Genomic DNA, 21,168 nt, shown 5'->3' with positions numbered 1-21,168 from the left:
ATATAATGTCAGGGCCCTAATTGCCTCCTTTTTTCCCTATGCAAGTATGACTCTTGGACCATTGTTGCAGATCCTTGAAATTCTGAAGTTTGAGCCATGAATTTGCATTTGGATTTTGTCCTTGTGAAAAGGAAAAAGCCTCAGGAGACCTAGGTTCTCGTGTCCGCACCAGTATAGAGGGGCTGAGATAGGCTTTGAGACAGGACGCAGAGGCTGGCAAGAAGGCAAAAGGTGCCCAAAGAAGTGTATGAAGGGGAGAAGGGGTACTTCTGGGAGGTCAGGGCAGACCGTTGCTGGCCTAAGAAAATGGAACATCCAAGAAAGAAAATTATCTTCAAGAAATGAAGTCAGCAACCTTTTTCTGTGCAGGACCAGAGGGTAAATATTTAAGCTCTGCAGGCCACATGGCCTCAGCTCTGCCACCATAGTATGAAAGCAGCCAGAGGTGCAACACACAAGAGAGTATGGCTATGTTCCAATAAAACTTTATTTACAGAACAGGCCATATTTGGTCTGCAAGCTCTAGTTTCTTGGCCCCTATTTTACACAATAGCTAAAAATCCCGGACAGCCTCCTTAGGTCCTGGGTTTTGAGCTTCTCCAGTGCTTGATTCACATTTCCTCTGTGCTGCATTCTATTTATTCTGTTTACCTGTCTGTGGCCTCCCCGACATTGGGGGCGGATGCATTGTGTCCCTGGTGCCAGCACAGAACAGGCGTTTAACACATACTTGGGGAGAAAGTGTGTGTGCAGAGGAGAGGAAGACAACAGACAAACCTCACTGAGCATTTCCAGCCTCTTGGCAAAAAGCTACAGGGCTCATACAGGAAAAGGGATCTTTGCTGACGGCAAGCCTTACCAGGAGACAGCAGCCTGGCTTACCACGTCACACCTTGTTAAAATGCAAACCCATGGGCCGTTTTGACATCAGGGCTGAACCCCAGAAAACCGCACCACCAGAACCGCCTGCAGACAGGAGCCCTCCCCAGCACAGATCCCATTGCCATTCGCTGCAGCCTCCTTCGATGAAGAGGAAAAACACTGCAGCTAGCCAGAGGTATAAAAATGCTTTGTTATTAGAAAATCTAAATGTCTCTCTAGGCCTGTGCAGTACCATTAGGTGACGTCAATGGCTCAGGGTATCTGAGCTCTGCATTTCCTCTTTTCTAGGAGCAGCAGCTAATTCATGGTAGTAAAGGCGTTTCTACTTAGAGCCTCAGAAAAAAAGCAGGTGGCCCCCTACCCCTGCATCCTAAAGTCCTGTGCTAAGGGCTTGCCTGCTCTCCCTGTGAGGCAGGAGGGCTTTACAGCTGGCAGGAGGCCAGGACTGAGACATTCAGTTTCATTAATGCTAGCCACCAGCTTGAGGGCCTACTACATGCCAGGCAGTGTGGGCACACAAGGACAGCCCAGACCAGTGGCTCTGCTAGAGGGGAGAGGGCAGTTTAGCACACAAATAGCTGTGAAGATGATGGCGGTGGTTGGGGGGTGATACAAAGCAAAGAGGTACCTCAGGGGCCTTCAGAAAGAAGGTGATACTTAATGTTTCTTGCACTGGGTCTTGAAGGACTGGTAGGACTTAGGCACATGGAGTTGCAGGGAGACTGGTGACAGGGAGAGTAGGGGTCCCTGTCATTAAGTGAGAAAGAAGGTAAGGAAGAGGAGCAAGGCTGAGTTGGTGGGGGAAAGGCATGAACTGGACATGAACTGTGCTTGGTCAATTTCTGGCATAAGAATGAATGAACCCCAGTGGACCTGTGTCCTCTACTGTGGATCCACAGCCAAGAAATGTTGGTCTGCACTGCTTGTGTTCAGAAGTTTGTCTCGAAAGAGACACCAGGTGTCCTGTCCCTCTCTTTCTGCCTGCGTCAGCTCTTATGAAGAACTCATTCTTTCTCTTGGTATGTAGCAAAATGGCTGTTGGAACCCTTTTTTTCCCTATGAAAGGCCATTCTTTCCTTTACCAGAGGTCTCCAAGGACTTGCCTCTTGCATGACTTCATGGTATTATGTGAAAACATCCTGATTTCAGATGAGATTCTCAGTGCTGGAGGAAGGACTTTATCTCGAACTATATCTTATAAAGGAGCACATGGACATAGACCCCTTTGATATCCTGAGACAACCGACTGAAGACCCTCTCGGGCTCACTGGGCTCACCCCACTGTCTACTCACGTCCTGCTGGTTCCAGTTGATCTCCAGGCCTGGCTGGGCTTCACCTTCTCATCCAGCACTTCACACATCTCTGCCATCCTCTACTAAAATGGATTATGCCACAGAAGCCCTTGAAATCCTTTAGAGATACTGTCCCTCTTTAAAATCTTCATAAAAATCAAAGACCACATGTTGTAAGTTTTCAAAAATAGATCACTGATAATTATGTTTGTTGTGTAATTGTTAATCTACAAATTACAATGCATGAAGTGAAAATACACATAATCCAGTAGTAAAAGTACTAATCAAATAGAAAAAATACCTACGCCAATGTTGCCCTCCATTACAAAATTACCTTAAAAAGTTCTTAAATAAAGTGGCTTCTTAAAATTCTGTTACTGCAGATGATAACATCCAGATGTATTCTTCTGTATGATGTAAGGGTAAGAAAAAATCGCAGTACTAATTTGGAATGATTCTTGTTTTTGATATGAATTTGTAGGGGTGCAATGCTCAAATGGATATATACTTTCCAACTGATTAAGAAATTAAGATAAAAAATAGAACATTTTTTATTTGGAGGAAGAATTTTATGCCTTCATACATTAGTCTAGAGAGTTCCTCAGCCACAAGCTAAATCATAACCGAATTGCACTACACATAAAGTGATATAGGTTTGCTGGGAAATAAAAAAAATTGTCAGAGGAACCGAATTTTCCTATAAATCTGCTTAATTGGCAGCTACAATTAGACACAGAGAAAGACAAGCAGAGAACAGTGGTGAGACAAGCAGAGAACAGAGGTGACGCATGGCCAAATGGACAGAGCAAACAAAGTGAGCTGATACCATACCTGCTTATTATTGTCAGTGGTACAACACAGTTTCTTGAGGGAGACAAAATGCCTAATTTTCCTAATAACAAATAATCAGTTATTAGTGAGTCAGATATGAGATGATTCAACAAATCAGCAAATAAAAACGTCAACAGACTTCTTAAAGCTAGACTCCAGGGTTCATCCTAGGGCAGCTTTAAAATTCAACCAAGACTCAATCTACAGAAAACACAGTTTTCACACAGAGCCCACACACGCCTTTGGAAACTGGGCCTCCTTTATACATCCTAGCAAGCTCAGAAACACTTCCCTAATGGGTATCTCATTTTGTAACTGACTCCTAAAGTTTGGTTCCTAGATATCTTCAGTTGATAGGATAAAATGCTGCTACAAATAAATTAGTTTTAATTCTGCTGACACTAATAATTGCATAGCTACAAAAGATTCATTTGGACAATGACCGCATTTCATGGCTGCTGTTTTTATATTAAATATCCCATATTCTTTCACACTATAATTGTCACAATAATGGCACTTTTCAGGCAGATAAAAATCCTCTCATTTCAAGGTCATGGACTGGGTCCTGAAACTCAGTGGGTAGTCTCACTCTTTATCATTGTCACAAGGAAAACCGGGCAAAAGATGACAGGTGCCTCAGCCCCATGCAAAAATCAGCTCACAGTCAATATTTTACTGAGAGTAAAACCATGAAATCCAGAGAGTTACATTAGGTTTTCTGCCCCCAGAAGCCCGCGGGGTATCCCACTCTCTCTCTCTCTTTACCTGGTTCACTTTTCTCTGTAGGCCTCTGAAAAGAGGATATAAAATACTGGTTACTCTGTAATAAACTTCACTCAACTAGGAAGAGGTAAAATTTCCCTACTTTTAATAAGAATTGCCTCTGATAGCTCACTGCCTACAATTACAGGGAAAATAACACTGGAAATTGTGTCTGGACAAAAGAACTTCTTTTTCTTATCTGTAAAATCAGAGAGACCAGAAAAATGTATTCTGTTGGAAATTACCAGGCAATAGCATGTCTCCTCTGCTTTGGTTGCCTAATGATTCTGGTCACACACACAAAAAGGGATTCTTAGCTTTGATTTTCTGAGGAGATGGTATAAGGATGAGGATAAAAACAACATGACTCTTAGGACTACCTGAGTTCCTTGAAAATTGTTGCATGAATAGAAAACGAGATGTTTCATAAAATCAGCCAGGTATTTGTAATAGCTTGTTTCCCCTCCAATTTTGGTTAGTTTCAAAATTGCTCTCCCATCAATTCAGGCTACGTCCTGTCAATACCACCTGGTATTTCATGCCATTTTGTAATTTGAAGCTCCCTTTTTGCTTCACTCTGGATGATGGGGGCACTGACAGGTCCCTGACCGAGGTTGTGAGCTGGAGAGAGGCTGCCCCTCGGCCCTCCTCCTGAGCAGCCCGGCCTCAGCGTGGCCATTCTCACCCACAGGCAGTGCTGAGAGCTGTGGGTCATGCAACAATTTTCAAGGAACTCAGGTAGTCCTAAGAGTCACAGGTGGGGCTCCTGTTCCAGTTACTGGCAGGATGACTTTGGCCTCATCTTTTCCTGACATGTCACACAATGTTGTGTTCCTTATACACCCAAGCTATGAACCTGGTGTTGACCTTCAGGCTGGCTCCCCACGGCTCACCATGATGTATGGTTACGGGGTCCTGTTTGGCTTTGAAAATCTCACAAAATTTAACTGGAGGAAGGAAGAGGCATTGTATATTTTTCTTATCTCTTCACAAAAGAGAGAGGCTTCTCTGGTAATCTGAGATTCAGTGGATTGAGATGCCCTCAGCTCCTGGTCAGACACACCTTTCTCTCCATAAACAGTGGGCCTCCAAGGAACAAGCCCAGAACCGGCCTGGAGGAACCAGCATGGAGCGAGGGCCTCAAGCAGGAGAAAAGGTTGGCTCCCTATGCACTGAGTGCAGAGGCCAGAGAGCACCAGCAGGAGATCATTGTTGTTATGGGGAAAGGGAAGCCCAGAAATCAAGCCCCTTTAGAGCACACTGGGAATGACAGAAGGCATAGGTGATCAGGTGGAAGTGGGAGGTTGGGGTGATGCTTCATAAAAGACATGGAAAACCATGTTTGGGGGTGGCTGCCCGCTGAGTGGAAGCACCCTCGGTCTATACTACATTCAGCACAACCCTACTGCATTTGTGGATGTAAGGCTCATACTGGCATTGCAAGCCCAATGCCCATGAGGGCCTTGAGTCTTTATCTTCAGCTAAAAGAGTTGAACAGTTTGCTCTCACCCTCCTTGGCCAATCACTGGGGTGATCTTCACGTGCTGTTGGATGCTGTCCCCGGATTTCCGTCTGGCATAGTAAACCCCTTGCCACTCCTACATGGACAAAGAGAGCTCTTAAAATCCTTCAGTCAAGGATGACAGCTGCTCCTGCAGAGGGTCTCAGAAGGCTTAGAAGGAACATTCCCACATGCTCTCATTACATTTCCCAATGCCTGCTGTATTGTTGTACCCAGTGCAATGCTGATGTGGCCACATGTGTGAAAACAAGACCACAATCCACATATCCACCACCAGGCTGTCTGTCCCAGCTTCCAGGACACTTGACCTGTGGGTGGAATTCTGCTCTCAGCCCTATGGCTGCTGTGGCACCGGGTCAAGGGATTCTTCGGAGGTCTCTCTCAAAATCTTCACAGCAATCTGTGAACTTGGCATTATCATACTAAATTTACAGGTGGGTAAACTGAGGTTCAGAGAGTCTAGGTAACTTGCCCACATTAGGATGCAGAAAATCTGCGTATAAATTCATGTCTATTTAACATTCGCTGAAGCCCATCATCTTCCTAACATCCTGTGGGCCCCCCAGCCCACAGGCTTCTCAGGGGTTAGTCTGGCTCCTCATAGTTTCCATGAAAGAGGCCAAGGGGAGAGTAAAGGTTCCTGTTCTCTGAACATGGGAGGTTTGGCTAATCAGAAACTGAGATTCTGATTCCCTGCAGCGATTTCTGGCCCCCTCTATCACATAAGGTGGCTAATTGGTATGCACCTTGGTATGTGTGGCTATATTCTTTTGGCAACAATGTTTGGAATAGTTAACAATGTCTTGTTTCCTTTTTGGTCTCATTGCCTCAATTAAAAAAACATTTTGATCATCATCTATAATCCAAATTTATCTTATCCCTCTAAAATATTCCCTCTATTAAATGGATACAGGGCTTATCTAACTACTTCACATCACAGAAAGGAAGATGAAAGAAATTGTATGTGAAGAAGCATTCTGAATGCTTAACAGAAAATGCACAGGCAGTTCCAGCGATGAGAGGCAGTGTCTACAGGAGGAGAGGGCTTCAGGGAAAATTCCTCTCGGACTTCCATCATTACCTTCATCTACCCAGATGAAGAGGAAGCCACTGGAGGAACAGGCGCAGCTGGGAGGAGGAAGCTACAAATGTATGTTGAACAGCGATCAGAGAACAGAAAAGGAAAACTGGGAAAAAACCTGTCCTACCTATAAATACTGGTATTAAATATGTCTAGTCCCCCAAACACTGGATAAACTGAAAAAACACAACAGCTCTCTGGGTGGAACTCTGCTCAGAGATACCCACAATATTCCAGCAGTGGCAGATGGGATATATTCATGCACAGGATGAAATGTTTTCACACAAAATCACCAGATTCTGTACCATAATGATAAGCACCAGATTCACTTGAGTTCCAAAGTTAACTCAAAAATGAACTCATTTCGCAAACATAAAAGATCTTTCACTTCATTATGACATTATTAAAAAAGCTAATCTTAAGGATGAAATTCTAAAACTCACAGAAAAAAAAAGTGCATTGGGGAGAGGGTTTGTGGATTGGTTTTGCTGGTGTAACCCACCTTTCCCTTCTTGATGCATGTATTGATGGTGTCGAGAAGGTCTGCCCGGTTCTTATCGCTTTTGGGCAGATCAGCGAGTTCTTTTCCCAGGAGCTCACCTTTGTGGTAGCCCATCATCCTTTCGAAGGCTGGGTTGACATACTGTTAATGGGAGGTGGGTACAGATCAGTGCGGGGACACAAGACAGAGTTCATGAAATGTCTGTGTGCCCCGTAGGAAGACTTGTTGGGACCCAGAGGAATATCAAGCAAGAAGTTCCCAGGGCAAACATTCTCTAATGCAGTTAGCTGGCCAGGTCCTGCTGCCCCTCTCCATCCCCAAACCCTTCCTGGAGGAGTTCCCTCCTTCCTGGCAGCAATTTATTCATTCAACTGCCATCCTGATCCCCTGTAGGAAATCAGAAGAAACTTCAGCAGGAAAAAAACAGGAAGCCCTCATCTAGCAGTACCAGCCTCTTGGGGAACTCATTCACCATCTACTGCCCCATGAATAAGGAAAAACTCAGACAAAAAAAGAAATAAAAATAAATTAGGACTGGGTCCATATGTTGGTAGTTAAAAAAAAAGTTTCAGGCTGGACACAGTGGCTCATGCCTGTAATTCAATTCCAGCCCTTTGGGAAGCTGAGGCAGGAGGATCAGTTGAGCCCAAGAGTTCAAGACCAGTCTGGAAAACACAGCTAGACTCCACCTCCACAAAAATAAAAAAATTAGCCAGGTGTTGTGGCACACACCTGTAGTCCCTGCTATTCAGGAGGCTGAGGCAGGAGGATCACTGGAGCCTGGGAGTTTGAGGCTGCAGTGAGCTATGATTGCACCATTGCACTCCAGCCCAGGCAACACAGCAAGACCCTGTCTCTTATAAACAAGCAAACGAACAAATAAGAACTCCATTCAACAGTGGCAGCTTGTATTATGCACATCTCTGCAACTGGATTTCTCATGTCTCCTTTCCAATCGCCACTATCTATTGATCAATGTTTGCTACAGTTTGGGGCCACTACCAGTAGAATCAGAACAATAAATTCAGTTAAATGGCCTGGGCAGGAGGCAGCCCTTTCAGTGCTGGGCTCAGGCAGGTGTGAAGCTCCCCTCGGCAGATTCTGGGGCCAGCAGACTCAGGGGTTTCTTTTCAAAATTCTGTCTGGGGTCCTGGAATTTAGAGCCATGACCCTAGATGACTCCCAGGTCCTGTCCCACCCTCTGATTTCTTTTCAAAGATCACAGATGGGGGCTGAGTGGAGAGAGATAGGCGGTGAAGAATGTCGGGAAAATGTAAACAGACTGCATCTGGGTCATGAATTTCTTTGGGCTTAAATTGCATCCATCTGCTGCTTCGGAGATGTTCGAACCAACTGTAATCACTCTTGCCCTCAACTGCGATGGCAGCAGTCATGAACAGGGTGGCACAGGGACACTTGGGGAGCTGTTCCCTGGGAGACACAGCTTCTATTAACACGATCAACCCTGAGAGTTGAAGGGGTTTGGAAGATGCTCTGGTCATCAGGCCTTTGGTGGGTGACTGAAGAGAAGGGGGCCTGATATTGTCTTCATGGATCTCCAGATCCCCTCCTGGCCCCATCACTGACATGTAGTAGTCAGGGCCCTCCCTAGGCAGGGAAGGGCATCACTTACAGCGTGGCCCCTGCTCACAAAGCCAGCCTCATACCTCCCAGGGCCACCCCTGCAGGCTGCTGAGCTGTCTGCACGTCTCTCTCATCTCCGGGCCTTTCCCCACGTGCTCTCTCTGCTTATAATACCCTTCCCTGTCTCCTTCCCTCTCCAACTCCAATTTATCCCTCTTCTCTTCCAGGAAGCCTTCCCTGACTCCCCTACCTAGTCCACTCCCAAGAGCTGCCACTGATGCCTGTGCAGACTTTCAGTGACTTATTACACCAAATTTAAATTTTTGTTTCTCTCTCTCTCTCCCAGTGGACATTCAACTCCTCAAGGGCAAAGGCTATTTTGAATTGATCTTTGGATACTCAGGACTGTTTAGTAACTATTTGATGAATGAATAGAAAATATTAGAGAATATATTATTTTCTTTATTTGTTAGCCATATGCTCATACCTTTTCATGTGTGTTCATTCTGCCTTCCCTATTAAGTTGTAAATTTGGGTAGAAGTCATGGCCCTTCTTTCACACCAGGGTTCCTGAAACCTCAGAATGCAGCAGGTACTCCCAGATATGGATTCTGGAGCCAAGGCACCCAAGTTCAAATCCTGGCTCTGCCAATTACCAGCTACAAAACCATGGACAAATTACTTAACTTCCCTGGTCCTCAGTTTCCTCATCTGCAAAATGAGTACACTAGTGATACCTGACTCATAGGATTGCTTTAAGAAATAAATGAGTACGTGTAAAATGCTTAGAACTGAGCCTAGTATATGGCAAGTAACAATTAAGTGTTTTAAAGCAAATATATAGAGAGTTTAGATAGATGGGGGCATGGAGAGAGGAAGACAGGAAGGAAAGGAGGGAGGAATGGATGGGTGGATAGATAACAGATGGATAGACAGACACAGATAGGTAGATATTGCTTCTAAATTTTAAGTGCTGCTACTTGATCTCTGAAGATTTGTATTCAAAAAGGCATCTAACTATTTGATTGGAGTGCCCTGAAAAGGATGCTGATATCAAGTAAGAACATATATTAACTATCCCATCCAATGATGACATCCTCAAAATTTACAGCACATAGATAATTTCACCATACATATAACATCCTCTATTCAGCTCCTTCCTCTTTCCTCTTGTTTTAAGTTCCATACTACAGATTGCTGGTACATTTTTCTAAAGGAGGATGAAAAGGTTCCCTGAAAAAAAAGCTGTAAGGTCTTCTTTCAGAATCCAAGTTTCCCTTTAAAGGCAGTGACTCTCCTTCCACCTCTCCTTTACAGGCATCTATTATACTGGCCTCATGCTCTTGTTTCTTCCTGTTCATGGCAAAGGCTGGGAGATGAGTAACATCATAATGTGACACCATCACAATATTACCTCTTCCAAGGATACAGGTTTTCTAACCACCAATTGATAACTGGAGAATGAAAGACTCTGTTCCCTATTCTAGAAGTCGTTTGTTAGATTACAGGTGGAGGGGCAGCTAATGGGCAGGGAGCCCCTTCTAATTTCTGAAATCAAATCCAGCTGCACACTGCAAAACAGGGAGGTGCAAAGAAAATGTGCTTCATGAATAGAGTTGATTGTCCAAGTCTGGGTATAAGTGGGGGAGATGTGGGATTTTTGTGCTTGGTCTGTAACAGAAACACGTCCGGCTCTCTCTGAGGTCCAAGAGGCAGACCTGTGGGCAGGTGGGCCACTAATAGCCAGCAACATGAGGAAGCCTTCAGATACATTTCACGGGGCAGCCATAAAACATATTCTAACAATACAGCTAAACAGGAAACCAGGTAGGAAGGCTTTGGAGACATGACCACATATTTTAGTTCTGATATTTATTACTAAGGCTTTCCTTGGATAAGTTCCTTGGCCTTGTTGGGACTCAGTTTCCTCATCTGTACTATAGGGCAATCATGTCTCTTTCCTACCCTTACTGACTAGAAATGAGACAGCCTAATGAAAGTGCTGATGACAGGGCCTAGGCAGGGTGGGCTATTGATGTTATTGGTCTGGTATGAGAACAAGGTGTGTATGTGTGCACTGGGAGATTTCAGGGCAGACAAATGTGAGGCTTCTGCTGTGGGCTTCGCTGTGTGTTGCCCACTGTCTTTGGTGCCCTACTGATAAGTGCTCCTCACACTCCATGCCACTCTGCAAACCAACAGCAGGCAGGTAAGCACCAATTCGTGGAAAGTCTATATTTCAGGGTATTTTACAAATACAGATGTCTTACTTTCCAACAATTATAATAAGAACACCTCATTTCTTGAAAGGTTTCTCTGCTACACACATTTCCTTAGGAAGATGACATTCATGTAAGAATGCTTTATAATTAGGATACCCACTGCAGGTAAACAAATGAATGTCTTTGAAAATACTGTGTTCCCTAGACATTTATAAGCATTTGCTGTACCATTCTGACTTACTTCTATGTGAATAGTGTCTTCACAGATGGTCAAAAGAATTTACCCCAGTTCTAGCTGGGTGCAGTGACTCATGCCTGTAATCCCAGCACTTTGGGAGGCCAAGGCAGGTGGATCACTTGAGGTCAGGAGTTTGAGACCAGCCTGGCCAACATGGTAAAACCCCATCTCTACTAAAAATATAAAAATTAGCTGAGTATGGTGGCACACGCCTGTAATCCTCGCTACTTAGAGGCACAAGAATCACTTGAACCTGAAAGGCAGAAATTACACTGAGCCAAGATTACCACTGTACTCCAGCCTGGGCGACAGAGTGAGAATCTGTCTCAAAAAAATAAAAATTTTTTAAACCCCATTTCTGTCAAAGAAATTGCAGGTTCTGAAGTAATAATTTTTTGTTCTTTATTGAATATCTAATTCTTAAGTCTATCAGTATTCTTTGCACAGCTTGATATTTATTTCTCCTAAGAAAATGTGCTGATACATGAGGATGATGGGAAAGTACTTGATAAAAAGTGTGGCTTAAACCTGAAAGGTTCATTTTGAATGTTAATGATAGAGGTGGCTTCTTTCCATACCTGAATCACGTGGTCATCGCTTGTTATTTCTATGGCTTCATGACAGTGATCTAATGCTGTAAACACTGAATTACAGGCCCTGAAAGTTATAAGAGATTGAAGTTAGTTCTTCTATGAAAACCATTCACATTTCATCTGTTAATTTAACAAAGTAAACAGATACCAGGTTCATCAAATCTACATACTTTTTGTTATTGCCATGGTCTGAATGCTGATGTCTCCCAAAAGTTCGTATGCTGGAATCTAACATCCAATGTGATAGTATGAAGATGCAGGGCCTTTGGGAAGTGGCTAAGTCAGTGGGGCTTCATCCTCATGAATGGGATTAGTGCCTTTATTAAAGAGGCTCCAGTGAGCTCCCTTGTACTTTCTGCCATGTGAGGACATAGGGAGGGTGCCATCTATGAGGAGCGGGCCCTCACCAGACACAGAACCTGCTGGCACCTTGATCTTGGACTTCTCGGCCGCCAGAACTGTCAGCAATACATTTCTGTTACTTATAAATTACTCAATTTAAGGTACAGTAATGCAACTCATAATGATATTTCAACAATGGACTCAATATACAATGGTGGTCCTGTGAGATTATAATCCTAATTCCTATCACCTAGTAGTGTCGTAGCAGACATAACATCCTCATGTGTCTGTGATGATGTTGGTGTAAACAAGCCCACTACACTATCAGCTGTATAAATGTGTAGCAATACAGCAATGATGTACAGTATATAATATTTGATAAGAGATAACTAGGATACTGGTTTATGTATTTACTATACTATTTATCATTGTTTTAGATAAAATACTCCTTCTACTACTAAGAAAAGTTAACTGTAAAGCACCCTCAGGCAGGTCCTTCAGGAGGTATCCCAGAAGAAGGCATTGTTATCATAGAAGGTGACAGCTCCATGTGTGTTATTGCCCCTGAAGACCTTCCAATGGGACAAGATGTGGAGGGGGAAGTCAGTGATATTGATGATCCTGACCCTGTGTAGGCACCGGCCAAAGCGTGTCTTAGTTTTTAACAAAAAAGTTTAAAAAGTAAAAAAAAAAAAAAAAAAAAAGATTTAAAAATAGAAAAAAAGCTGACAGAATAATGTCATAAAGAAACAATTTTTTTTGTATAGCTGTGAAATGTGTTTGTGTTTAAGCTAAATGTTATTAAGAAAGTGAAAAAGTTTAAAAATATAAAGGTTTATAAAGTTAAAAAGTAGCAGTAAGCTAAGGATAATTTACTATTGAAGAAAGGAAAACGTTTTAATGAATTTTGTGTAGCCCAAGAGTACAAAGCTGATAAAGTCTATAGTCCTATATACATAATGCCCTGGGCCTTCATGTTCCCTCTCCATTCACTCACCAGCTCACCCAGAGCAACTCCCAGTCCTGCAAGCTCCATTCATGCTAAGTGCTTTATACAAGTGCACCATTTTAAATCTTTTTATACTGAATTTTTACTGTGCCTTTCTATGTTTAAATTCACAAATGCCATTGTGTTAAAAGTGTCTACAGTATTCAGTACAGTAACATGCTCTACAGGTTTGTAGCCTAGGAGCAATAGGCTATACCATGTAGCCTAGGGGTGTAGTAAGCTATACCATCTAGGCTTGTGTAAGTACACTCTACGATGTTTGAACAATGACAAAATCATCCAACAGCACATTTCTCAGAACATATCCCCATCATTAAATGATGCATGACTGTATTTCATTATTGCAATCCTAATAGACTAAGAGGGTTAATAATATGCTTTGAGGGAAAAAAGGTGATCTTTCAAACTAAATGCATAAACAATAGCATATATATCTGTGTGTATGATACAAAAAGAATTGTAATTCAGTGAAATCTTTGTGGATCATGGAATGGACTATGTGTGTGCTGAATGAAACTTCAACACTAACATGAGGCAATGACGTTCGTCTGTTTCATTCACAGTTGTGGTCATGGAGAAGTTAAGTCTCCATCAGTTAGAGAACCTAACTGGGCCCAAATTGGATGTGAGGTATTCTGGCCTTTTGCAACAGACACAAAAACATTTTTTCTCCTTTTTTGCTGTTGTGATGTTACTCGGCTTCCAACCATTCCTCCTGGCATGGTGAAAGGCAAACCCAGCAGAACTCCCCTTGCTGGTTCATTGCACCTCTGCAGCTCTCCAGTGGGGACTTTTCTTGGCGACCTTCCCTATATTTCTGGAATATTTGGAATCAGACTCTCATTTTCTTTGTTATAGTTTTAACTAATTTCCTAATCTAGAGCAACTCCAAATACAGTAAGCTATTTACTGTCCAACACAGCAAGCATGTAGCTAGAGCTCTTTTATTTATACTGACTGTTTAAAGAATCCCAACAAAAAGCTTTCTTACACATTGCAAAAATAAAAAAAAAACTGTTGATTTACTGGATTGATGTTTTTTCTTTAAAAAAAAACTCTGAAAAATGTTATTTTTTTCCACTCATAAAGGCATTTTAACTTTGTCATCCTATTTTGATCTGTTTAGAGGGAAGAAGGCAGAAAGAACTGGGTGAAATCTGGCTCTGTATTTTTCCAGTTATGCGACCTGAGGCAACTTTTTGTCTTCAATGGCCCTCAGTTTCCTCATCCATAAAATGAGGATAATAATACGTATTTCACAGGTTTTTGCAAAGATCAAAACAGATAGTTCATGTGAGGCATTTCTCGAAGTGCTTGGGACAATATGAGAATACAACACATGATACCTGTTGTTATGTTTAAGATCACAGAGTAATACTTCTTTGTTCTCTAAGGCTTTCAAAAGGCTTTGGTGAAAAAAATGAATCGTAACCTATCTTTTCTCATAAGTATACCTGAAATGTCAAACCAAGAACTGTATTCAATAATAGTGAGGTTTGTGTGCAGAGTGCAGTATTTTAGCCAACTGCAGGATGCCATTCCTATAGTTGCAGAAATGAACATATCAGTGTGAGAAGGTAAGTAAAACAAGTAATCATGATATGGGTTAGAAGAGCAGAGGAGAATATCAACCTAACTCAACTGAAATGGCTTACAGGTGCAGTAGTATATTTTCTTAGTTAAATTGCTCCAGTCTACCTAATTTGAACTGTATACTGTCTTAGTACCACCACTTGTAAACACAATTTAAAATAAGAAACAAGAATAAAAGTGGGCTTTAAAACTGCTACCAAATTTGTCACTGCACTGCCTCATAAGAGACAAGCAAGAGCTAGTCTTATCAACAGTGTTTTCCAGGCACCTGGTCCAAAACTGGACGAAGCACCGTAGGGAAGGATTTCCTGGGCAGCAGCTGTCTTTCAGAAGTCACTTGTGGAGAAACACACTCTATGTGGACTAATTTGTTAATTTTGAGAGCTGGATAATTAAGCTTTAATTAACACATTTTATCAAATGACAAATTCCTCTCTTGCCTAAGTATTTTCTCTAACTATGTAAACAGGTTTCAACTAAGTATATAAACAGGTACTTCAGACTATTATCATTTTCATCAATTCAAGAGGTTGCCTTTATACATGATCTTAGATCCAATCTCCAAAATTTATTAAACATTCATTTTATGATTATCCACAAAGCATGAAATTTTCAATAAGTATAAAGCCCCATAAGACAAAGTAAATGCTTATCAACAGTTGAAATGAAAGGATATTGGTAGAAAGAACACACTATTTCCCACCCCTGCCCCCCACAACAAACACTACCAGACTGCAATGTTTATTCAGGCTCTCAACCTCTTTGGTTGATGGTTCTATTTAAATAAACCTGCAGCAAAATGAGATAATCAATTTCAGTCATGTTTCTAGAGTTTTAGAACTTAATTGCTTGTATTAATTATTCATACTCTTCTGGCAGAAGAACCTTAGCTTTATTAATATCTGTTCTTGGGAAGCATATAACTCTTTTGTCTCAGGTATCTTTATGTTTTATTCTTCAGGTTAAAAAGTTGGAAAACTAGAAAAAAGAAACACAAGGGAAAAGTAACCTAGGTGTGGAAACCCATGAAGTATAGGTAATATCACCATTTTCCCTGCACCTTCTTAAGAGCCCTTGAAGGTCCAGAGAGAAAAGGTAAATATTACAGGGGTCCAGGTATAAAGTTTATAAATAATACAGTGCTATGCTGAGTGGAAAGTGCACCAGACTGAAAAAGCAGGATGCCTGGATTCTACTCCACCACTGCCACCAACATGCTGAGTAGCTGTGATGGTTCTCAGTGTTTTCCTCTGGCAATCATGGCCAGGGTGTTGGGTTACATTATCTCCTGTGTCCCTTCCAAAAGTGCTCTATCTAGACTCCACTAAAACAACACACACACACACACACACACACACACACACACACACACACACACTGTGAGGCTGCCTGGAACAAGGGTAGGACTGGGCAAGGTGGTGGCTTGTAGGGAAAAGATTCTGAACACAAGTCCACATCTCAGCAGGAGTCTGGGATGAGTTGGGAGCGGGGAGTGGAAGAGGTGAGAGGATCATGACCTTGCTACTTGTTGGCACTCATTACTGGGCAATAAAGCAATAGGGACTGGTTATTTTAAGCCTTCACAGCTCAGTTCCCACCCCTGTAACACAACGGCTATCACGCAGAGCCCATATGAGAATAAAGTGCTCTACAAATGTCTGTTAATACTGAGAGGTGTGGTGTTCCACAGAATACAGAGTTTTGCCCACCAAAAATTTTGATTCTTTCTAAAATTGAGGATTGCTACTGTCTTAAGATTTGGAGTGAAATAAACATAATGACTTGGATGTAACTTCTAGACTGACTAATGAGTCAAACAATAACTGGTACTGCATTAGTATATATCGATCAGCCCAAACTCCTGCTAAGTAGCTAAATAATTATCTTTATTTTAGATAAAATAGATCTTTTCATGATAAAGAGGTATAAGAACATCAGAAGAGATAAACAGTCATCATTCAATCTAGATTATCCTAGACACTCTCCATTTCATAAATTCTTCTATTCAACAGAGTAATTCATCAAAGGCATACAGATATGTGATTTAGTTCTTATCTTTAAGTTATTTTATGTAATAGAATCTTAAAATTAGACTACATCTTCTGTTTGATCACATCAGGTGGTCCTTTTTGTTTCTTGGTTAAGTAAATATGGTCACTAGACATGGGACCCAGGCAGAGGTGTCTACCTTTAACATTCACCATCATCCTGCGGTACAGACTGTCCTTGCAGAATGACAGTAATGCTACATATTTAGCTGCAGCTGGGGGCGGAATTGTAGGGGAAAGTATTATATAATTAGACTATAATTATTCTAGCATTGTATAATAAAGAGCCTCATTTTCCCAGTCTGCAACAAATGATAGAGTTGCTTGCCTGCCTTGGGGTGCAGGTATATGTGCTAGATGTCCCTGAGTGCCCTAAGGAGCTGGGGAGGGGCCATGGCATGAGTCACTGCCCCTATCTGCTGGGCCTAGATATAGAATACCTGGGAATATGCACATAAAATCATGCACATGTTCACACACACACCCAAAAGGGCGATAACTTGAATAAGGTTGAGGCAGAACCCACCAAAAAGCAACAGCGGAAGCTTGTGCAGAAGGCAAGATAATCCCTGTGCCAGGCAAACCTTCTTTCCTGGGGCCACTACCTTCCTAGGTCAAGTCCATTAACCAATTTGACACTGATTTGTATTAAGAACTTGAGCCTTTTCATTATGACCTCAACAACGGGTCCAATGCCCCCAACCAGTTCTAGTAAGTGAGGGGTCAGAAGTATAGTACTTACATAATGGTACTTAGAAACTTGCAAAGTTCTGAATCTGATAAGGCCTTAAAAAGTCTTTGGTGCCCTGGCTCTAAACAGATTTCAGCAGTACAATAACCTGAAGGCTTTTCTTTATGCTCTTGTGTTGGCTGGGGATATTTATTTCAAATTTCCAGGCCTGCTTTTCCCCTGCTCATCATGGACAAGGTGCCCCTAACATTCCTGGGACAGTGCCCCAGTGCCCCATATGCACTGCAGAATCTGTATTAGGGCATCTCCTGGCACCTAACATATGCCATCACATGTAATGTTGCCTAAAAAAACAGAAGCACTTATTTAAAATCAAATAATGGAATTGCCTATCAATGCAATGAGGTGTTGCGCTGTTCATTTTCCATTGTGGGTAATACACAGTTGAAGAATTAAACCACAGTAAAATCCCCCTCTTTCTAATTCTATTTATTGTGTAAACATCTAAAATAAAAGTACTAAGTCTTTTAACTTTCAATTAAAAACAGTAGAGACCCCCAGGAATAATAACAATTAATCTACATTATTAAAAGGCATAAATTACGGAAGTAAAGGCAACGTGGTTTTCTAGAAAAATTCTATGAAGTTCTCTGAAGCTAACATACACATAAAAAGAAACCACGGGATCTATCTTACTTATACGTTCAAAAACTCTTTGGCAATATTTCTTACCAAGAGCTGTTAAAAATACCTGAATTCCCAAAATATCTGATTTCCCACTGGTTTGAGATTCTTTTTTTAATACTTTTCTACCTAAGAAAGTTACTGTTTATCCCCACACTTTATTTCTTAGAGCACTCTACCCACCAAAAAGACTTCCCTGACCAGGGTGCACCCCAGGGGAACCTGCTTCTCTGGGTTTATGTCAATTCATTTTGCCTCCCTGGGACAGAGGATAATTAAGGTTGAAAAGGATTTTGTCATCTTTGAATGACAATAAGTAATGAAGATAAGGCATATAATCACTATAATAGGATGCTCTCCTACTTATTTTGTGTTGAGCCTCAAACTATCTATGACTTCTCAGTCAGCCAGAGAGAGAGGCTACGCTACAGAGTTTTCTGGCATCCCACAGGCTGAAGCTCCTGGGGACTGGGCCCTGCAGTGGCCCATGGGTGGAGGAGAGCCTCCTCCTTTCCCCGCTCTCTGGCTGAGAAAGGAGGAAAACATCAGGGTCCAAAAAGCCTGCCAGAGTGGAGCCTGAGCAAAACCAGGCAGGAGCTAGGACCCTGATATTCCTAAGAGGGCCCAGGAGCAGAACATCCCCCAGCCCAGCATTCTGGCCAGCAGCCAGACACGCAGAGAATCCCATCCCTGGAATTGAGCACCAGTGACGAGCCTGCTCTTAAAACACTATATGCTTGTAAAGAGACTTCAAACTGGTTTCTTAAAGCTACTTCATGCATATTGAGGCCACAAACAGACTTAATAAAATTGCTATTGTGGTTACTTAGCCATTTTTATGGTTAGCATGATAAATATCGCCATTAGCTTGCCCCTATGCGTAACAATCCAAGTAAAAACGTATAAATATTGAAAGTAGGAAGTAGAAAATAACCCTCAAGGCTATTCCTAATCTCAATCTAATTGTGCAAAAATTAAACATTTTCCCAGGTTACAATTTTAAAATTCTGTAAATAGTGGAAAATACTGTCAAAAGAAGAAATGCTTCCAATTTATTTCTTTATATAATGGGCCTTCTGGCTTAGATACTGCTGTTGGCCAGCTGCCATTCATTGTCTGTTTAAAAGCTTCAAAATCCCTGGGATTCAGCTATGAACCCATGAACATCAGCCTGTTGACAGATAAGATTTTCTAAAGAATTGTTAACCTCATGTTACTGTATCATTTTGCTACATACCGTAATTTGAACTGGGAGCGAACTTCCCCATGTTCTATTTGAATCAGTTCATTATAGCAAGCAATTATGCTGCTATTCTCCATAAATCTCTGAAAAGAAAGCAAAGACAATACATAAGACATATATAGTTACTTCTTAGAGAGTCAAATAGAGAAACTTAACAGTTGTTCCTATCCCCAGGTAACTCCGTTATATAAGACAATTAGTAGGTAAGATGAGATGAAACAGCTGTCAAGGTGTTCAAAGTGCTTGTTTAAATGTATGAGAAACAACAGAGCAAGTGATACTGTACACTTCACTTCCTGCATAACAAAGGTAGAATAAACTACATTATGAACGCTCTAGGGCACGGAATGCCCGCCCAGCCATGTAAATGACTGAAACATTTTGCTTCATATTGCACTAATAAAATCATCTAAAACCCAACACTCAGCATGTTCAGTGTGCACCACATTATCAATGATCTCTTTGGAAGGGAGAGCCTACTCTTTACTTCCTTCCTAATTTTCTGAGTGCCTAATGCAGGGGAAAAGTTAAACACAGAATTCTCATATGATCCAGCATTCCACTCCTAGGTATATACTCAAAAGAACTGAAAACAAGTACTCAAATAAATACTCATACATGCGTGTTCACAGCAGCATCATTCACCATAGCCAAAAAGCAGAAACAGCCCAAATGTCCAACATTTGAACAGATAAACAAATTGTGTGTATACATATAATGGATTATTACTTGACCATAAAATGAGAATAAAATACTGATACATGCTACAACATGTATGAACCTGACAAAAGTATTAAGTGAAAGAATCCAGACAGAAAAATTCACATATTGTATGATTCCATGTATATGAAATATCTAGAATAGGTCAATTGATCGAGCCAGAATGCAGATTGGTGGTTGCCAGGACTGTGGGGAGGAGGACTAGGAGTGACTGCTTAATGGGAACACATTTGGGAATGATGAAAATGGTTTTTGTTTGTTTGTTTTGCAACAGGGTCTCACTCTAACTATAGAGAGGTGGTGGTTGTACAACACTGTGTATGTGCTAAATGTCACTGAATTGTTCACTTTAAAATGGCTAATTTTAGTTTCAATTAAAAAAAAGGCTTTCATGTATTTATAAATAAACTTAGTGAATGAATGAACAGATAGATAAGCAAATAACGCAGAAGAAAATGCAGTACACATTGTCATTCATCAAAGAACCACGAAGCACCCATTTATGCTAGGCATGAGCTGCTCAAGTCCCGTGTTTAAAGAGAAGTAGGCCCTTTTTCACTTAATCCCAAAGTAATTTGGTTTACATTTCTTATATATGCTGTGTGATTCAGTGTAGGGTATATAGGAAATTGAGCACTTCTCCGACATGATCATGTCAATACTTAATGAGAAATAATGAAATCAGAAAAAAAAAAAAAAGCAAGTAAAAAATAGTAAGGGAAGAGATTTAAGGACAATTCTACTTAGGAAAGGGGAAATGTTTTGCATTTTAATTGATTAAAAAAACACATCATGCAAACCTTTCTAAGCATATGGCTGGTAAACTATTAAGTAGAAAGATAGGCAGAATTCCAAAGTATTCCAAACTACCAGTCACATACTTTTGCTTCTCAGGTAGCTATATAGGTGGAGGAGGAGAATACTAGGCCCTGCTGAAAGATGAATTTCTTAAATTTCCTTCACCCAAGTTGGCCAGAGAAAAAAAATCAATCCCTCTCCTCACTCATTCCTCTCTCTCTCTCTCTCTCACACACACACACACACACACACCCCACATACACACTGGAGTGGATGGCTCCACATATCTGGAGTGGTTGGCTTCTCCCTGGCTTTCCCTGGGCCTCTGGTCCTCCACAATTCTTACATGGAAGCTGGGAAGGTCTAAGGAAAGAGAGGAAGCCATAAACATACACATAAGGGAAATACTTTCTCTTTGATTTACAGAGCAAAGTTAAACATGGTTAGATTCCATTTGAGCTTTTAGATGGGTAAAAGCTATATATCAGCCTATAACAGAACTCAGGGAGTTGTTAGCTCATGTTTTGTAA

General features: G+C 41.5%; 1 protein-coding gene across 3 annotated transcripts in view; it reads right to left on the bottom strand.

Moving 5' to 3' along the window:
* PDE8B (phosphodiesterase 8B) overlaps nt 1–21,168 on the bottom strand; it is a 255,385-nt gene that overhangs the window by 76,798 nt on the left and 157,419 nt on the right. For 2 of the 3 annotated variants that reach the window (XM_054555650.2, XM_024246899.3), the window contains exons 6-10: nt 19,115–19,203; nt 11,496–11,574; nt 6,874–7,014; nt 5,278–5,366; nt 3,007–3,067 (exon numbers count right to left, since the gene is read on the bottom strand). In XM_054555650.2, coding sequence (XP_054411625.1) covers nt 3,007–3,067; nt 5,278–5,366; nt 6,874–7,014; nt 11,496–11,574; nt 19,115–19,203 — 459 coding nt within the window. The remainder of the gene's footprint in view (nt 1–3,006; nt 3,068–5,277; nt 5,367–6,873; nt 7,015–11,495; nt 11,575–19,114; nt 19,204–21,168) is intronic. The other variant, XM_063724148.1, reaches the window with a different exon arrangement.

The sequence above is a fragment of the Pongo abelii genome, chromosome 4 (assembly GCF_028885655.2).
Source record: "Pongo abelii isolate AG06213 chromosome 4, NHGRI_mPonAbe1-v2.0_pri, whole genome shotgun sequence".
NCBI classification, from domain to species: domain Eukaryota; kingdom Metazoa; phylum Chordata; class Mammalia; order Primates; family Hominidae; genus Pongo; species Pongo abelii.
The sequence above is the reverse complement of the archived record's forward strand: the minus strand, read 5'-3'. Positions and strand labels throughout refer to the sequence as shown.